Source organism: Nelusetta ayraudi, unplaced genomic scaffold, assembly GCF_046127955.1.
Source record: "Nelusetta ayraudi isolate G7.1 ecotype Tasmania unplaced genomic scaffold, CSIRO-AGI_Nayr_v1 ptg000127l, whole genome shotgun sequence".
In the NCBI taxonomy this organism is placed as follows: domain Eukaryota; kingdom Metazoa; phylum Chordata; class Actinopteri; order Tetraodontiformes; family Monacanthidae; genus Nelusetta; species Nelusetta ayraudi.
Genome location: NW_027466177.1, coordinates 1,855,794 through 1,871,622, shown reverse-complemented (window position 1 = coordinate 1,871,622; position 15,829 = coordinate 1,855,794). Strand labels below are relative to the sequence as shown.

At 46.7% G+C, this 15,829-nt stretch overlaps 1 protein-coding gene across 1 annotated transcript in view; it reads left to right on the top strand.

Annotated features, from left to right (window-relative positions):
• Positions 1-15,829, top strand: part of drd3 (dopamine receptor D3) — a 38,843-nt gene that overhangs the window by 20,649 nt on the left and 2,365 nt on the right. Inside the window, exon 9 of the mRNA XM_076050407.1 lies at positions 6,149-6,212. Within this exon, the coding sequence (XP_075906522.1) occupies positions 6,149-6,212 (64 nt within the window). The remainder of the gene's footprint in view (positions 1-6,148; positions 6,213-15,829) is intronic.

The following is a 15,829-nucleotide window of genomic DNA, read 5'->3' as shown; positions in this document are numbered from 1 at the left end:
CCCCCATCGACTGTTTCCTCTTTGCTCGACATGCAAATGACTCGCCCGCTGCATTGTGAACCGCGCAACCTTATTGTGTCCCTCCCAATCACCCCTCTCACCTTCTCCTTCTGTGCGCTTATCTCTACGCCCCCCGGCAATAAGGTGTTTAAGGAGGGGAGACCGAGCGTGTCGAGGGGAAGCCGTCCTCCATCGTTTTCTCACACGCCTCACGCGCAAGCAGTTGGAGTGGACTATTGGGCCTGTTCAGAATGATTAGGTGCAATTAGTTCTCGATTATGTTTTTTTTTTGATTTTGAGCCTTGTCTGCTTGAACTCTAGAATCACTCTTCAACTTTTAAATCGCTTGCTTTCACCACTCATCAATCCGATCTGCTCGTGGGTCCCAGGTACATGAAACCCAAAGGTAAAACCAAACAACAGGAAGAAAGAAAGAAAGAAAGAAAGAAAGAAAGAGCGGGCAGATGTTTTTGCCATATGTTGGTGGGACAAACACTGACGCTCTTCGTCGCATGTGTGAACGGTCAATTAGGGAACCTTTGTGCACGGTCATCACCTGACAGAACCTGTGAAAAGTAAACACTCGCAATCGATTCCCGCAGCGACTTGCGTTCAGTGCTCGCACCTGCTGTACCGTGCGTGTGTGAGGCACTTTCTCCCCATTTTTTTTTACCAGAGTCCCTCGCTCCAGCGTAAGAGATTAAAGGGCAAACACGTTAGCCCGTCCCCCCCCACACCACCACCCCGCGCCCCCCCGAGAATTTGCATCACAGTGCAGCCAAGGCCGATTATCATCTGCTAGCCAGGGGAGCTGCGTCGGGAGTTAATGAGCGGTAGCAGGTGAAAAAAGATAGCGGTGGAGACCAGGCCCCGCCGCGGCCTATTAAGATTCGCTCCCCGCTCGTTTGGTCGGAGAAGAAGAAGAAGAAGAAGGGGTTAAAAATCCTTTGAGAGCGTCGTGCCGAGCCCCCCAAACCCACCCTTGAGATTATGATTAATTCTCCAGGAAATTATGCCAATAAAATGATTATTTCATGGGACGTGCAAAAATGCTCGCTATCTTCCAAAATGCCCTCCCCCAGCCTACCCTCGTCCCTCCGCCCGGTAGATAAGCCGCGCTACTTAAACAAGAGGACCTACATCCAATAATGCCGTCAGGCTTGGCCATGCCTAAGTAATGCCTCATGTGCGTGGTCACACTTCCCTCTCTCTCTCTCTGGACCCTCCAGAAAACCTAGGCTTCCACCTTATTCTGTCAGTCTGCTGGGCAATTAGAGCAACCCCCCCCCCCCCCCCCGCCCTCCTTTCTCCTCCTACACCTCACACACACACACACACACACACACACACACATCGGAAGGTCTTGCCTGTCACCTGGCAGGTGGAAAATTTTTCACATATGAGTCGTGCTTCGAGGCAGGAGGAGGAAGAGGAGCAGGAGGAGAGGGAGTAGGAGAGAGATGGAAGAGGAGGAGAAGGTGGAAGAGGACGCAGAGAAGGAGGAGGAGGAGGAGAAGGAAGAAGAAGAGGAGAAGGTGGAAGAGGAGGACGAAGAGGTGGAAGAGGAGGAGGAGGAAGTGAAAACGGAGAAGGGTGTGAAAGGGGAAGAGGAGGTGGAGAGGAGGGGGAGAAGGAGGTGAAAAAGGAGGTGGAGGAGGCTGTGGCTGCATTGAACCTAACTGCGTCACAGCCTCCTGTTGTATCAAAGCCTCCTGCGATTCTGTTTACCCATTATTTTGTTTATCGCAACCCCCACGAGCACCTGGATGAGGCTTTAATCATCTCTCACGCAAATACACACGTACACACCTACATCCCTTCATGTTGTTGGCTGAACTCGCCCGCTACCTGCCCTGCTTTCTCTCCCAATTACAATGTTCCCTTCGCTCCTTGTTTGTTCTCCAGCACTAACTGAGCCACGCCTCTCCCCATCCACACAAACCTTTATTTCCCACTCCTCCTTTTTTCCCCTTCCTGTGATCTTTTTCTTGTGTCAACATTTTTTAACCGTTCCATCTCAGTTTGTTTGTTTGTTTTTAATAACAGGCACATGTGCGTCACACTCCTCTCTTTCATTGACCGTTTTGGAGATGATGCACAGGTGACTTCTGTTGCGAGGGAATATTGACCTCTGCCCAGCCGTGATGCTCGTCCTGCTGAGAGAGTGCCGTGGTTTTTCGGTCAGACTGGCCCACTTTTTTGAAAAATGCCCCTTTTAACATTTCCCCACCGACAAAGCCTCGGTGGTGGACAATGGACGCAAATGGCGAAAGTCTAAAATGTTTTCCCTGCTGTGGTTGGGGACAGCGAGGTGTCTCTATTGCGATCTTTTTTAAAAGAGGCTACTTTTGAGAGTAGAAAATACGGAAGGTTTCGAAACAAAAGGCTGCATTCAGAGCTGCCCCATTAGTATTTTTACCTAAATAATTCATGTTCTTTTTCTCTCCCTGCAAGAAGAAGAAGAAGAAGAAGAAAGAGTGCGGAATAAAAAGATGAGTGATGGTGAAAATGAAATAAAAGACGAAAAAAGTCAGAGGCACACCGGCTCTTTCCAGGAAATGGGAAATAGCATTTTTAAGGCTTCGCTATGCCCAATCGCTTCTTCTGTCTTGCTCAGCACAAAGGGGACGCCAGCCAGGAGAACCAAAGCAGGAAAAAGTGTTGCCTTCCCCCCCCCAAAAAAAACACGATGCTTTGTGATTTTTTTTCTTTGTAATTGTAAAATCTCAGTTTTGTTCATGAAATTTCGTTTTTTTTTTTACGTCAACTTTATTCTTGAATTGGAAATTTGAAAAAAGAATTCTATCTTGATTTCTTTCCTCTTCTTGTGGCCCTAATCCTCTTCCGTACTCCAATGCGTCTCTGCGAAGCTCAGCTTGCTGAGAAAAGCTCTGTGTTTGACAAATTTGCACGCACACAAAACTTTATTGACCGCAGTTTTATTGCGCGGCAATGCAAGTGATGTTTTCTCCCTGTTGGCCGTCAAACTCTCGACAAAATTCTTGGCAAGAAACGCTGCAGTCGAGTGCATTTGACATTGCAGCAAAGTACACAATGGAAACACAATCAGTCAAAAATACTCCATTGTGAGGTGCTGAAAGGATGAGCTGCTGAGGGAGTGGACGCCAAGGTCCTTGCCATCATTCAAACTTCTTTTGCGTCAACCTCAGGGGACCGGGTGGGAGCGAGGGCCGGCGTCAGCAGAGTTTATTCGCACCACGTCCGGCGTTACTTTGGAAGGGACTTTCTTTTGAAGCCCGGAACAAAGTTTCAAATGGCAAATATGATAATGTTTTCTTTTTGTATGAAAAAAGACAAGATTAAAGAGCTGCGTTTGGGTTATTTGTTAGCCAGGAGCACAACAAACAGCACAGTAGCTGCTGCAAAAAAAGCAAATAAAAAATAAAAAAAGCAAACCTTTTGCAGGGAATCCTGTTTTTTTTTAGTCTGTGGACAAATTTCCCCCGTAGTGCTGCAAGTGATCTTCAAAGACTTGGCGAGCATTTATACTGTAAAAGCTGAAAGAGTTCGCCATCAAGATGTTCATGAGCAGGCGAGATAACTTCACCACGCTTCATTTTTTTTAATCAAAGGACCTCTTTGAGGACCACAAGATAAAATGATGCCTGTGAAACAGTTATCTCTTCATCATTCCCCTCTATGGCTGTGTGGCGAAGAGGTTCCAGCGAACATGCTTTGCGTGAAAGATCCGTCTGTTTGAAAATGTTCTATTTCTTTACATTAATCTGTGCGCTTAGCCCAGGGGTGGGAAAACTTTATGACTGGTGGGTCGGACTGGAGCAGCAGCAGTTGGATGGAGTGTTTTGGTGAGCCACCTCATAGGAGAATATATCATGGGATAAGAAGAAAATATGTTCTTTAATGTCAATTGAAAATGAACAAAAACGTTAGAAGAAAATCAGTGTCTTTGAAGGCCCACGGTATTCAGCTCTTTAATAACTCTTGGAACACTGAGAAAATGGATGAAACACAGCTACTTTATGACTTATTTTCTTACTATTAATATCATTTCTTCAAGGTCAGTGAGCCGGATTAATAAGCTTAGAGGGCTGCATATGTTTAGCCTGTCCGCTAACTCGCTCCAGGTGATGAAAGTCCACCACTAACTTTATTTTGCTTTTCAAAAAGCCCGTGCAAAAACAGGAAGTTGTGAAAATCAGCCCCATCTCATCTCTGTTGCTGCTTCCTGTTTTATTTTTAAATGTGGCCTCTCTTTGCATCGACTCTGCCTTTACTTCCCCTTTCGGTTAATTCCCTCATATGTAACACCTGTCCTTCATTTTCCCCACATCATCTGTGTGTCTGAGCTGCTTTCCAGCAAACCTTCCTCTCTGTAAGTTTCCCAGCGTGCGACCGTGTCTTTATAATCCTGGTTGTTGCTCTGTGCATTGATGCTTTTGCCATTTTTGCCTCTCTGTGCATCTTTAATTAATCTGTCTGTGTGTGGGGTGGGGAAAAAAAACCCAAGTAGCTTTCAGCAGCCAGTGTGGAGGCTCTGTAAGCCAGGGAAGGATGGCTAGAATGTAAGTGAGGCACTCAGTTTAAATCCTGGCAGCGGAATCTGCGGAAGCTGCAGGCGAGCAGGGGGATGATTTTGCTGATCCCAGCCATCAGTGAAGCATCACTGTCACTGAAGATGGGAGGATATTAAGAGGCATGGATAGTGTTTTTCTATTAAAAAAAAAAAAAAAAACCCTACGCACCAGAGGAATCCCTTCACTCTCAGAGGAGGAGGAAATTGCCTTGTTGATGTCGGGGGTCAGAGGTCAGACTGGGCGGACTGATTGGAGACCATGTAGAGGGCCTGCAGGAGCTCTCATTGTGGCACAGTCCTTCATCACAGGTCACTCAGAAGTGTTGGCAGTGACGTGATTCGTATTGTAGTTTTCAGTTTAGCACAATGAGGCGCTGATGTCTCAAGCAGGACTCCTTTTGACAACACTACCAGTCAAAAGTTTAGACACACTTGTTTCTTCTTTATCGTTACTACTCCCTACCCTACACTGTTGACACATACTAAAGACATCAAATATATGAGCAAGATATGTGGATTAATGTGGCAAAAGACAAAAAAAAATGTTATATACCTCAATATGTTATGTTATATAAATTTTTATAAGAAGCGTGGCTATTCTAGATCATCTGAAATTTAAAACTTGTTGGGGTTATTTCACACTTTTTTTGTTTAATACATATTCCATGTGTGTTCACTGATAGTTTTGATGCCTTGAGTGACAATCTACAATTTAAATAGTCATGAAAATGAAAGAAAAACCATTCAATCAGAAGTATGTGTTCAAACTTTTGACTGGTAGTGTATATATTTACATCCGCGAACAGTTCCTGGGAAACCGAACCTGACGTGTTTGAGACGGCTGAAAGCGATTCACGCCTTACATCTGCTTCAGTCGACGAACTGAGGAGGGGGGAGGAAGCAAGTATGTTTCTTCGCTGCTCCAGTTTCATTAGATGGACCTATTTATAGCTGCTCAGATGTACATATCCATCTCCTCTAGATTTGTCAAAGAAGCTGGAAGCCGCATCCATACATTGATGTGTCCGTGCGGAGTAATCTCTGTCACTCAGACTTGTAGGATTAGCGTGTTTCCTCATCCTCAGGCAACTCATTTGTGGCCGTCACCTGTGTACATTAAGGAATTAGGTGCTCTCAGCCTCTCTTGTTTCTGCGGGTCATCAATGCGCATCAGGCGATTGTGTGTCACCGTTTACTGAGGAAGTGCTCTGTTACAGCTGCTATTTATGCCTCTGAGCTGTGTTTGTTGCTTTGTTTTTTGTCTGTGTCGGAGCCTCGTCCATTAAGATGCTCCTTTTACGAAGGCTGTTGTCCCAAAATTCAACAGAAATTTGTTTTGTTTCAGTTATGCAGATAATTTGTTATGCAGATATTACTGTGTTCTATTCTTCTTGTGCAATTGAGAGCGAAACCATATTTCCAAGGTTGCAGCGTGGTGCAGGTGAACTCATTCATTCTCAGCAAAAGCCCCCAGTGATTGAGTCAGCAGATGGAAATCACATTAAATAACTTCTTTATACTCTAGTTTACCAATCTTGCCATTGTTTTGAGTATCATTACAGATTTAGAAAATGTATCCTTTCTCTTCTCAAGGCAGTACACACCATGGATGTGCTAGGTCACTGAGGTCGGCAGCCAGGCCCAACAGACCCAGCAGGTAAGACAGCACCTTTTCTTACTCGTCCACGTTTTTCACACTTTAACTTTAGTGGCCGTTTAGAACCATAAAACTTTGATTTCTGTTCACTGGCTGAATCCGGGTGTTTGTAAGTCACAGACAAAAATTTTCTCAAGTCGGAATAACATGGCAGGCAGAATGATGAGCGGAAAAGGAGGGCAGGTTCAAGAGGGGGGCTTCTCCTCATAATACCGTTTGAAATGTTCTGTTTCTTTGCAAAATCTCCATTCTCCACACTTTGCGCTTGAGCCGCTCAAAAATCTTGATAAAGTTTTAGCCAAGCCTTCCACTGTACATCAGCGGGCATAAATTATCATCCTAAATTTAGAAACCTCCTCTCTTTTTCTCCTTCTTCTTCTTCTTCTGGCACTCACGGAATGATTTCTTCAGTAATCTGCCTCCCTCGCCACTCTAATCCACCACCCCTCTTTCTCTCACCCACCTGTCAGTCCTGTGAGGCTTGGTAATTCAATCTGCAGATGGAAAAAAAAGAAAGAAAGCCCGAAAGAAAGAGAGAACCCCTGGGAATGATGCCCATTCGATGTGCATTAAGACATGGCTTTCATTACGCAGCACTCGACCGATCTAACGCGACATTTTTAAACTAAATGTGCATGGCTACCATCCAGGGAGCGCCAGAACAAAAATGCTAATAATCTCCCCACTTAGTCGCCGGATCTAAATTGTTTTCCTCCAGCACAGCCCTGTTTCCTTTATGTCGTCTTTGGATTTGTCTTTTCTTTTCCTCCTAACTTCAGTCATTACTCCATTTCCCCAGGGCCCGACCCTCTCCGCCTCCTCGGTGCTACGCTCCTTTCTTTTCCCTTTTTCTTTTTTTTTCCATTTCTTTTGCTCTTCCGTCAGCTAAAACAGGAATGTCTCTCTCGCTCAGCAGACTTAATGAGTACCTGCGAGTAACAGAGGAAGTATCTTTCTCGCCGCACAAAGTTGCGATGGCATCAAGGGCCGGAGCTCGCGTGACGCAAAATTCGGAATGAGGAAGTGAATTCTCACGCGGTAGCGCACGTTCTCAGCGCACGTTTTCGTGCGCTGCTCGTCGGCGCACTGAGTCACTCATAGTGGTGTCTGGCCTTTCCAGCCGCCGCAGCCGCCGCCGGCTGTTATCCCCCCCTCCCTCGCCCAGCTGTTCGCTCGGCCCCCCCGGCCATCGGCATCGGCGTCCGACCTCCAACGCGCTCGCAAACAATAACTCGACCCAGCTGGCATCCTCTGCGACTGTTGCACGCAGAGGACGCGCGACCTTGAATCCTCGTCACCGCAGACGCAACAAAGAGGCCCTCTCGGAATCGCCGCAACGGGTCCCAAAGAGTGTCATCAATGACCCAGAACCTGTTTTGCAGCCCCAGTGGCTGGAGCGCAGCTGCTGCTGCTGCTTTTTCAAAAAAAAAAAAAAGAAAACAAAAAACAAAAAAAAATATGTATGACGGGGGTTTTGTTATATAAGTGCTCGTAGTAGTTGTCTTATGTAATAAGTCAGCTGTGAATTAAGGACATGGGTTCCCCATTTCTGTTTTGCAGTAGGCTGCAGACATGTCCAGCACCTGAACTTTAGCCTGGCTCCACCTTCAAGAGCAGTTATTATTAGCACCCTTTGTGACATCACGAACGGCTGATTTTCATGTTTCGGGGGCATACTAGTTCTGCGAACTCCACCGACTGACACCAGAGATGAAGAGAAATTGCACTCGTGAAAGGAAAGGAGGAAAACCTTTATTAAGATGTGACAGTCGGAAAACCCATTATCCAAGCGGCACAATAGAAAAATCAAGCAACTTAGCGGTGCTTTCAGGATTGATGTCACCGCACCTGCACACGGACGGTGAAATTACACAGTGTCAGGTGCGAGGATGCAGATTGGGTGTGGGTATTCCTGAGCCCCATCTTATGCATTTGAAATGACTGTGCTCGTGCGGATGGATGCACTCCAAGCACACATGCAATTTGGCAATTGCACGCACTCGTCCGTCCTCCTGGTCGCACAGCTTAACGTCCCAGGTGGGGTGGTGGAGCAGTGGGGGTGGGCCCACTGGGGGAGGTGAGGTGAGTGCGCGGAGAGCATCTGCGACATGCAGCTGCAGCCTCTTTCATCAACCATCATGCAGAGCTGAGGAGGGGGGTGGATAGTTTGGGTGTATGCACACTGGTTCGTGTAATTGTGTGTGTGTGTGTGTGGTTGGCGGGGTGATGGGGACGCGATGAGAGAGTCGGGGAGACCATCGAGGAGGAGATTAGGTCTGACAACCAAAAGAAAAAAGATCTGCGTGGACTGGACTTGTAGCATCTTGGATATTTGTGTCTTTGTTTAATCTCGACACGAAGGAAATTGATTGGTTGCTGGCAGCCACGATGCATTACATCACCGCCGCCGTCTGAGATAGAAACCCAATATTAAGACACGCTTCAACCCCTTCTCTCCCCCACTCAATCACACTCCTGGTGCAGCTTGGTCTTGCAAACATATATATATATATATATATATACATGTGAAAAAAAAGCTGGATATTTATGCTGCAGCTGCCACTAAATGGCTTCTCTGCCTCGGCTGAAGGGCTTCTTTTCTCAACGCTTTTCTCAGAATCCCAGTGGGGACTGGGCAACGGGTGAGAACGATCCGTGACATCACAAGGAGCGGCAGCCGATAGCGGGTCCAAGAACTGTTTGGTTTTTTTCTTCTCCTCCTCCGTCTTCTTCTTCTCCAAGACCAGCTTGTGTCAACTGCTTAATCCTTTGAAAAAGACATGAAGGGTTGAGACAAACACCCAGGGGGGCTGCCAGCGAGATGAGAGAAGATAAATTCACATTCGTAAACATCAGCCCCTAAACAGCATCGCTTCTCTATTTTCAACATGACGACACACTACGCAAACAGATTTTTCTGTCAAAAAACTTTTTTCGATACACTCTTGATCAGATCTTGTCATTTCATCTTTCTCGATGCTCTCCAGAAACACCAACGCCAGTGTAGCGCCGGTAAACTTGTCATTTCCACTGCTGTGCGTTACTTTGCTCTTCATTACCATCCACCACCGTGGCTGCAGATCTGAGAAAACCACTCATCTCCCCTTATGCGCCTTCCAGCATAATTTAATACCCCTATTTGGCAAATGCTCCATTGCTCAAAATTGACACATGATCTAGAATCCGCTACACGACCTGAGGCCAAGTTTATCACAGTACACAACTTGATCCAGGATCTAAAAGGGGAGATTTTGTTTTATTTTAACATTATTTGAGACAAAAATTGAGTTTGACTGAAAAATTTGCCTGGGGAACTTCTTTTAATTCTGCTCCTCCCCCAATTCATGAAAAAGACTGAAAGCTATGGCTCCTTATGCATTGTCCATGAAAACTCTACATAAAAGTATATCATCTAAGTAGAAATAACTCATTGTTTTCTTTCATTATCACAAATCCTCCCTTAAATGCTATGACTGCCTCTGTAAAAAGTAAAACCCAACGTCTTTTGAATGACGTGAACTATTATGGCTTTAAGTGAGTGATTGAATTCCAAAGCGAGTGGCAGTGGAGGTAGGCGGAGCCTGAGGCCAGACAGAGGCGTCTGCGTATTTACAGATTTACGCTTTGCCATTCTCCATCAAAGAAAGGCTTTTCTTTTTAATTTGTTTATTTCATTTGTGGAGAATCCATTGCGGGCAAATATCACACAAAGAGCAGCGCGTCACTGCTTTCCATATTGTATCCAGAGGAGACGCGGAAGAAAGGCAATCTACTGAAAGCAGCGGCGTCTGCACCGGGGACCCCCTGCCGAGACGGGATGTGGGATGTCGCTCAAGGGCTCGACGTGTGAATCGGCTTTTGATGTTCCCTTAAATCCAGATGATCTCCTCTGGTGAAAGCGAGGGAAGGAGTCTTTTAAGGGTCTATTTTCCGACTCTTTAACCTCATTTCAAGAGAAGGGAAAAAAAAAACAACACTTTCCATACAGGTGGCGGACTCCCCGCTGGTTCCCCGCCATGGGCACATCGTTCCCACGTTCTTTTTCATTCTTCAGAACACCCAGGGAGTCGTTTGAAGGAGCCGGAATGACACGTGTCACCGTTTTAAAGGGGAATTGTTAGAAAGGGTATTAAAACGGGTTTCTCCAGGCTCTCGTGCCGTCGATCTAATCAACGACAGGAGCGAGGCGACACATCTGAGGAGGGCGATCACTGTTTAATCACAGCCCGGTGAGCGTGAGCTTGTCGAGATGTTGAGTCACGCTCTCGCTTACAACCAACCCTGTGAGCGGCCAGCGCCACCAGGCCCCATCGATTCTGGCCTGATTGGCCGTGACAATGTTGTTGTTGTTGTTGTTGTTGTTTCTCCTCCAGAAGTGGGGAAAAATCAACAAATCAGCAGTAAAGTTTCTTCTCTTCCTTTTGTAAAATTGAAAGGCTCACGACGACAAACTTAAAGGAGCGTTTGAATGCAATCCCGTTTTTTTTTTCCCATCCAGTTACATGAAGCGGAGAAGAATTGGAGACGTTTCCCCCGAGCGGCAACATTTTAAAACAACAATCAAAACACAGGCGGCGGCTTTATGGATGGAACTTCTCCGCACGGTGATGGGGAAAACAAAATTAATGGGCCGTCATTGAGCCTTCCTCTCTGCACCGCGTCGTCGATCTCTTTACAAACAGGCGCCCGCGCGGGGACGCAAACGACAGGGGCAGTTGAAAACCGCTCTGACTTCCCTCGAGGTTGCAGCCCCGCACGCACCTCGTTGGTCATCAGGGAGGAGACGAGTCCCGCTGATCAGATTCTGTAAGCGAGTTTGAAGATCCGCTGCCTTATCGTGGCGTCCTTGGAGAAACCTTTGAAGTAAACACTTGGAAGTGCAGCCAACGGGAATGGCTGCGGGCGAGTTCCTGGGCTCTGTGAAAGGGCTAATCTCCTCCTCCCCCACCCGCAGCCCACCTCCCCCAACATTATCCCGCAGGAGGATTGCCACTGTTTGCCTAATGCCCCCTTGTAAACACTCTCTTCCTCCGTCAGGTTCAGCCTCCGAGTGGAGCTCGCGCAACGCCGGGCGAGGCGCTCCTTCCCGACCAACCGGAGAGTCTCATCAGTAAAAGGTCGAACCCCGCCACGACCTTTTCATCCGTCCGCCGCGCTACCAAAGCGAACACAGCTGACCTTTCTTTCAACTTCCGCTGACCTCCGGGCGTGTAAAGAAGCGACACAAATAAAGGGGGCGCGCTTTCCTGCCACGCGCAGACATTCGTAGGAAAATGAAGCTGGCCTGACCTTTGGGAGTGTTTGCTTCCCTTTGAGTTGTCCCCTAATTAACCCTCGAGTTTTACAAATTCTAGTTGTCAGAGGCAAAAATCATCTCCTTAAAATAAAACAACGAAAAAGAAGATGGACGAGGTATCTAGGTTTGTGTCCGCAGGCCACCGTAGTTCACTGGCAAGCTTGGGAGAGGGAGGAGGAGTGAAATAGCACTGCAATCTAAAATGGAATCACTTGATGTCGCTGTTTCTTCTCAAAATCTCCAAATGTTACATATTTAACCTTTGAGCTGGCTGCGAAAGAATTTCAAAATAAAGCCACACACCTAGATTGTAGGAACACATCAGGGTTACATTTGTCCAGTGCATAAAGCAACATCGGGGTTTTAGTTTACTCGGGTGTAGCAGAAGCAAAGCGAGAACCTTGCATTGGGCCACCGTGGGGACAGTCCATCACCTCCACCAGTTGAAGGTGACAAAAATGAAAAAAATGCCTGTTAAGCTTTTGTCCCCGGTCACAATCGATCCCAGTGTCACGCAGGGAAAAAGCTGCTTTGAGATTGCCTAAAAATTCCATTTTTCTCACGGCGCCCACTGCTGACTCAGTGGCAAACAAAGAAGTGCTACCGATTAATGATCCGTCGCCTGCAAAACCCACTCCTCTGCTGCACTTCTCTGTTTTTTTTATTTCATCAGCGACGTAGATCTTGTGAAATCTGTCTTCGCACCACTGTGCCGTCCGCTTCCTGCTGTTGAGCGATTATGCACAGAACCCCTCTGTGTGTTACTATGGAAGTAAGTACCTGCTGGAAGGTGCACCGATGGCCTGTTGTCCTCATTAACAGGCGTCTCGCATCAACTCCGGCCACGGGAGGATTTCATAATGTGAATCCAGGAGCACTTGACGTCGTCCACCTGCAACACTGGCTGTTGTTGGAAGGAGTAGTCCTGCCTGAATCTGAAAAAATATCTGCTAGAGGCGGAGCTTAATGAAGGGCGTTTCATTGCAGATTGCTCAGATCAGTGAGTCTTGATCCTCATTGTTTTACCAGCTCTTAACCTTTGATTTTAATGAGATTACACTTGCTGGAGGGTTACGCAAGGATTTGTTATTCCCTGCCTGACACTTCCACTTGTTACTACGCGCTTCATCTTAGTCAGCATAATTAATAGGTTCTCACAAAGAAATTTCCACTTCTTGATTTATTATGTATCATAAGTATTCAGTGTTAACAGTGGCGTTAATGATGGCAGTGACCGATGTGCAAGTCAGCTGCAATCATGGCCATGAATTAATTCTTAACGTTGACATTCGACTTTTCTCGGAGTAGAAGTTTCATCAGTACCTTTGACTGCACTGCAATCGTGGAATTCTCCACATGCAGTCGTAGTTCAAACTAGTTTGCTGTTGTTTTTTGGACAATAAATCTTGAACTTGGTTGAACTTTCTCTGCTCAGTCACCCGCTATTTCGCTGCTCTCAGTCCTTCCACGCCGTAACAAACTGTCCAAGGTTGCACCAGCAGACCGGGCTGTTGTTTGGGTATAGCAAATACGAAAAGTTTCCTTGCCATTTCCAGTGATTGTACAATACATATAAATTACATTTGAAATACCATTCAAACATTCATGGTCTGGACTGAATTTTGAACGTCACCCCTGAAGTATCCATACAAGCATTTGTGAAGCGTGAAGGAGTGAGCCAGCTTCGGAATTTAAAACATCTCTACAGTGACAGTGACTGCATTGCAGGGCTCGACTTGCGTCAATGCCTGGAACCAAAGCCTTTCCAATTGGGGTTTTGTGCTCAGTCGGTAATCAATATCACTTCACTTTGTTGTGACTAATTGCCAAACAAGAGACACAGATCTGGAGGGAACGGTTTTGCCTCCCACTGACGACCTGTTAAATTCAACAAAACAAGAGGGCAGAAGGTCTCAAGCTACACTCACCAATAAGCCAAAAGCATAAATCTATAATGGCCTTTCTGCATTTCCTTAACCTACCCTTTATACATTGTGATGCGCCGAGCAGCAGCCTTGATGAAATATTCATACAGGGTAGGTCCATAGGAGCAAGAGGATCCTGGCAGAATTAAAGCTGCTGTCAGCTGATGATTTATAGACATAAATGAATCATAAACTGCAAGCGAGGGGTAATAAAACATTTGCCCCCTGTTGGAGGAGGTGATTGTTTACAGCAGAAGAGCGGGGCTGTGTTTTTGCCACCCTCCACGCTTCCTCGCTGGTCACCCAGGAGTTGCCGTGGGAACGGAGGCGACGGGTCCGGAGTGGGTTTATGGTGTCGTGACCTTTTTGGGATTGGATGAGAAGGTTGTGATTGGCTGTGTTAGGGAAAAACAAAGCAGCGGTGGGGGATTTTGTTTAGGGTGCCATCGTTTTTGTCTGTTCATCTCTTCGGAGTTGCTTCTCCGTGATTCCAAGCCACTTTTTCTTTTAGACCATCTGTCTTTGTGCGGTTTTTACATGTGAACTGGACTGGCTCCTGGGGGAATCATTGTTTGTTACTGAACTCTGGCTCTTCCATCCCTCCCGTCCCCAGCAGACGGCCCTTTCGAGTCGGATCCCCGAGTTTTCACCGATTGGCATCGCTTATAGCAGCAACCAAGGGACCACTTGTTGTCTTGTTTGTCTTCGAGTCCGTTGTGGTGTTGTGCTAGCAGCATCCAAACCGATGGTATTGTCATGTTTAAAAAGGTCAGCGCAACAGCGACTTTCTTTCTCTCTCTCTCTCTCTCTGTATCTTCAGCTACTGGTTTTGCTTTGTGTAACAGTTTCCACTGAGAACTAATGACTCAGGATCTGTTTTTAGACCCTGCGCTTCAGTTTATAGCATATATGTGTTTTGATTTTGTGTCCTCTCTGACCATTGGCTCCCTCTGCAATCACTTCCGTCTCAACTCTCTCCGGTTGTTTCACTGGATGTCCAGCGATGCCTCCCCGAGGTGGGGAAGGTTTTCCTCGCGGCGAGCCCGTTGGGCCCTTTTAAATAATTGATCCGCCAGCCTTTGTCCACTCTCACATCTGGCACGGATCAATGATTTACACATTCCCCCGCGTCACTTATTCTTCCACTTTTCAAAGGATATTGGCACTTCCTCAAACGGTTCAAGGAACTGTGGCCTTGACAGCCGCGTCCCTCACTGATTAGGGCGGGGGGGAAAAACAACCTTTGTCAGGTTGTCATTTTGCCTGCGATAACACCTGCTGCTCCTCTTCGCTCCGCCGCCTCTACAGTGGAGCGGCTCGCCTCATCCTTTTCAACGCCAGCAGATAACAGCCCCGGCTGCCCCGTCAAGTGTAAGATAAATGTTGAGGCTTTGGCTCGGCCAGCGCGCCCATCCAGGAGAGCGGAGAGACAGAGAGGCAACTTGTAGCCATCCCAGCTGAATAGCGCTCCCCGTCTGTATAATTGGTTGGAATGAGTTATGAGGTCCCCCCCGCTGACTGGCTCATTCAGAGCTCTTTTGCGTGGAAATTGCGCCCAGCGAGGGTCCGGGCTCTCCCGGCGATGTTCTCCTCGTTGTTAGATCAGATTGGAGGGATTCAAGCCGGATCAGAGACGGAGAGGAAGCTCTGCTTCCCGGAAAACATTTTCATCCATCTACACAAATCGGTTTTGCAGTGTAAACTGGTGAAAGGATACCAGTCATATTTCAGTTGAAAGCTCAATTTGCAGTTCACTGCTCACCCTTCTAATTGGCATCCTGTTGTACGGACGGTTAAAGTGTGCAGCGGGTGGTCTCGCACAGTGACGCATTCGCAGACAATTGCTGGCAAAGCCTGTGGTTCAGCTCCATGTGAGGATAAAAAGGATTTAACAATACAGATTGATTTCTCTCCTTTACTTTCTTTGTAAAAAAACAAACAAACAAAACACAATTGCGGCGGAATCTCTGTTGTATGCTTCTTTGACAAGTTTATGCCGACAATAGCTTGAACTTTGAATTACTCACCACTTCACTGTCACGTAGAAACTAGCATCCTGTCTTTGAGCGAAGAGGAGTTCAACCCAGGCCCCCATGATTGCAACATTGATGATATGGCGATGATACGAAGCACATCTTGGCATATGGGCCTGAATTCATGCATTATGCATTTTGCGTTTGTTCTACATAATCCACACTGTTCACGTTCACCCTCTGGCTGCTTTTCTTTTTTTTTTTACGCTCGTTAATATTCGATTACACTGCCTGTCTCATCATTATTGCAATCATTTGTGTCCTGTGTCTCACGGCCGATAAATGCGTCAAAATGAATAACTGGAGCTGGAGTATGGCAGTCCGCACTCGCTGGCAGCCGCCTGAACTGAATTAAACAGCAGA